The sequence below is a fragment of the Epinephelus moara genome, chromosome 6, assembly GCF_006386435.1.
Source record: "Epinephelus moara isolate mb chromosome 6, YSFRI_EMoa_1.0, whole genome shotgun sequence".
NCBI classification, from domain to species: Eukaryota; Metazoa; Chordata; class Actinopteri; order Perciformes; family Serranidae; genus Epinephelus; species Epinephelus moara.
The window spans coordinates 42,597,021-42,600,747 of record NC_065511.1 but is presented as its reverse complement, the minus strand read 5'-3'; the positions used below and the strand labels follow the sequence as shown (position 1 = coordinate 42,600,747).

Below are 3,727 nucleotides of genomic sequence, written 5' to 3'. Positions count from 1 at the left end.
GGGGTGGGCTTTCTGATAGCCCCCAGACTCTCTGCCTGTACGTTGGGGTTCACCCCAGTAGACGAAAGGGTTGCTTCCCTGCGCCTTCGGGTCGGGGAATGGGTCCTGACTGTTGTCTGCGCTTATGCACTGAACAGCAGTTCAGAGTACCCGCCCTTTTTGGAGTCCCTGGGACGGGTGCTGGATAGTGCCCCGATCTGGGACTCCATTGTTCTGCTGGGGGGATTTCAACGCTCACGTAGGCAATGACAGCAGGACCTGGAGGGGCGTGACTGAGAGGAAAGGCCTGACCGATTTGAACCCGAGCGGTGTTCAGTTATTGGACTTCTGTGCGGGTCGCAGTTTGGCCATAACGAACACCATGTTCGAACATAAGGATGTCCCAGCAATCCTGATTCCACCTGTTAGAGTTCTTTCACACATCAGCTGCTGAAGGTTTCTGACCGACTGCATCAGGATAATTCAGGTCAACTGTTTGACAACTGCTCAAAATCAACCCTGCAGGTGACAACACATTCTCACTGCGACCTCGTCACATATCCACGTTCAGTCATGGACTTTTCACATCTAGAGACGACGTCCAAAGTACCCTGGGTGTGTTGGCTGTTGACGTTCTGGGACGTTCACAGGAAATGTACAGTTTGCATACAGTCTCTTTTAAAACAAACGCGGTAAAACACCAATAATTTGTTTTCCCTTTAACATCTAACACACGTGGTTGGGTTTAGGTCAAAAAGAACAAGGTTTGGCTTTACAGTCTTACAGTAACTGAGCGCTGGCCTCCTGGGTCAAAGTTGGTATTTTTTGGACCCATCAATCACCCCTCCCACCTGCCCGACTCAGACTTTAATTTTTGTCCCACTGCATTATCCCCTGATGCTGCCGGGCACCATAAAACAATAACGGCGACTGACCACATATCGTGCCGATGTAATAGAACGAATTTTTTCATCGTCTGACACTGGAAGTCACTGACCAAAAGCCGGATTATGACGACTTCAGAGGGAGGCCGGGGGCTCATGATGGCATCACTGTTGGTCAGGTTACAGTCTGACATTTTTTTGGCTATGTGTAAATGAGGTCCTTAAGTCCAGAATGAGGTGGTGATGCACATGAAGCTGTTTTGCAGGTGACAAAAAGAACAGATGGAGAACAGAAGAAGAACTTTTGCTGTTAGTTACAACAGCAAAAGTTCAGCTGGCGTTTGCTAACCACCATCCAGTGGACGACTGACGGCTTTCCACAGACTGTTTACCTGCAGACAACCAAAGCCAGATTTTAGTTTAACTTCAGCTGTCACGACCACAGCGCACAGACTGTGTTGAGGTCACAGATCTCTGACTGACAGACATTTACAAGTTTTCTACATCAGGCTAGAATAAGCTTTAAACCTTCTCTAGAGGTGAGTGTTTGAACAGTCAGGTTTCCTGAGTGCAGACGGGGTCAGCTGACAGTCTGCAGGAACACATCAGCTGACACATAAAATAGAAACTGTAATCATCAGTTTTACAGAGCACAAAACTTTACTAAGCAGTCAGGTTCATCTTCACTCTGTCTTCTAACTCCCCTCTTCTTCCTCTTATCTTCCTTCATCAGTATCATATCAGCTGTTTTCACTGCAACTGTGTTTTAGTCGTCGTCCTGCCTGTCAGCACACTGACGTCTCTGCTGTCAGAGATCAGACTCATCTCGTTCTTTCAGGAGTCATTTCTACATGTTTAACTCTGTCAGCTGTGTCCTGAAATTCACTGTAAAATGAACAAACATCTGCAGCCTCAACATCAGTCTCCAGAGGAAACGCTCATCCAACTCACATCTCAGATTCCAGTCCGTCAGTAACACGTCTCTAAACTGCAGACCATGGTCGGCTCAAATTTGTTTCCTTCCTGCAGCAACAAAAACTAAATGAATTCCTGCTCTCCACCTGCAGCAGTCCATCCATCCTTCCCATGATGCACCTGTGCAGCCTCCAGCTCCCAACCAATCCCATCAGAGGAAAACAAGCTCTACTGGTTCTAAAAACAAAAACTAATTTCTTACAGAAAGTCCTGGAGTCAGAGAGTATCAAGAGACGCAGCCGCACATTGTGGTTTTGGTGTTTTCATGAGATTCACTGACAATAAGAAAAATATAATAATATAACATCAGATGTTGTGTAACGTTTACCAGATGTCAGACTTGGAGTCGTAGCCCTGGTGGTTCAGCACCTCTGGGCTCATGTAGAACGGAGTACCGGTGAAGGTGGTGGCGAGGTCACATGATCCCATCAGCAGGCAGGAAACTCCAAAATCACCTAGAAGAGATGATAAAACACTTACACTATACAAAATACAACTCCAGTGAAATGTGATTGTGTGATTATTTGTAGTATTTTTGTTGTATGTTTTTATTTTGTGAAGCACTTTGTGTTGCATTGTTAATATATGAAAAGTGCTATATAAATAAAGTTTGATTTGATTTGATTTGATTTGATTCCATCAGCTCCTTTAACTTAATTAACTTTAACGTAATTTAGTCCTTTTTAGCGTCTTCCTACATGGTTGGCTGCTGCTTTGTAATCGTCCATGTTTCCGGATGGTTCTGGTGATCTGTGGTCTCTGGTTGTGGAATGATTTAACTGTCATCACATCCCAACAAGACGGCCTTATGGTCGCTCCTCCTGAACACAAGCAGTGCTGCTCTACAGCCACCTCTGCGTATCGCAGTGATCCACGGCAGGAACAGGACAGCACCTCACATTCCTACTGTCACACCAGTCCTTCTTCACTGTAACACACACTCCGCTCTCTCCTCTGCTCTCAGATCAGCATATAGTTACAGAGTCACCTGTCCAGGATTTAGCCAAGTTTTAGTGAATCAAAGGATGATATAGTTCCTGACATCCTGTTGGAAACTGATGTGACAGTTTATTTTCAATGTCTGCACAATAACTAGCAGGATGCTAGTTCAGCTGGAGCCATCTTCTCCATCTTTTCCTCGATGTTTACTGATGTTTACATTTGAAATCCCCAACCTAGCAGAGGTCCGCAGGAGGAGAGTTTACAGACTGATGAGTGCATGTCCTCATCCTGATGAGTGACTCGCAGCCACACACCATCATCGTCCGAAGCCAAACACAAAAAGCACCCCAAGACTTACAAAATAAACACAAGAGCCTGTATTTAGCCAAAATTTACAGGTAGTCCAAATTTAGCAGACTGACAGAGAGGCCACAGGAAAGGGTTCATCCTCTGGAGAGCAGGAACATGATCTACTCTGCCACATCTCACATTATATTTTTTACTTGACTACATTTATCTGATAACTTTAGTTACTTTACAGACTCAGATTATTAATACAAAATATAAAATAATCAAAATGAGCTCCTCCTTTACCAGCTGCAACATTAAAGTGATGAACACACTAATTCATCAATAATTAGAATCCTATTATATAATGTATATTGTTCTGAAATGAGTCACTCTGCATGAAGTGATGATTAGTGTCCGGGCAGCTAAGCTGCCAGGACACTATTGTAATCCTAGGTATTCTTCTTCTTCTTCTTCTTCTTCTTCTTCTTCTTCTTCTTCTTCTTCTTCTTCTGAGGAAATCATACTTCCCATGGGTAAAAACTCACCAAACTTTGCACAAAGGTCCAGTCTCATGCCAGATATCCTCAGCTGTAAACTCAAGCCAATAGTCCTGATGGTGGCGCTACAGCAAGCGTCTAAAGTTCAAAACTTTGAAA

The 3,727-nt window shown here is 44.3% G+C and overlaps 1 protein-coding gene across 2 annotated transcripts in view; it reads right to left on the bottom strand.

The window, feature by feature from the left end:
- The window catches only part of nek11 (NIMA-related kinase 11), a 110,116-nt gene that overhangs the window by 69,790 nt on the left and 36,599 nt on the right, over positions 1-3,727 (bottom strand). For both annotated transcript variants that reach the window (XM_050046342.1, XM_050046343.1), the window contains exon 6: positions 2,167-2,293. In XM_050046342.1, coding sequence (XP_049902299.1) covers positions 2,167-2,293 — 127 coding nt within the window. The remainder of the gene's footprint in view (positions 1-2,166; positions 2,294-3,727) is intronic.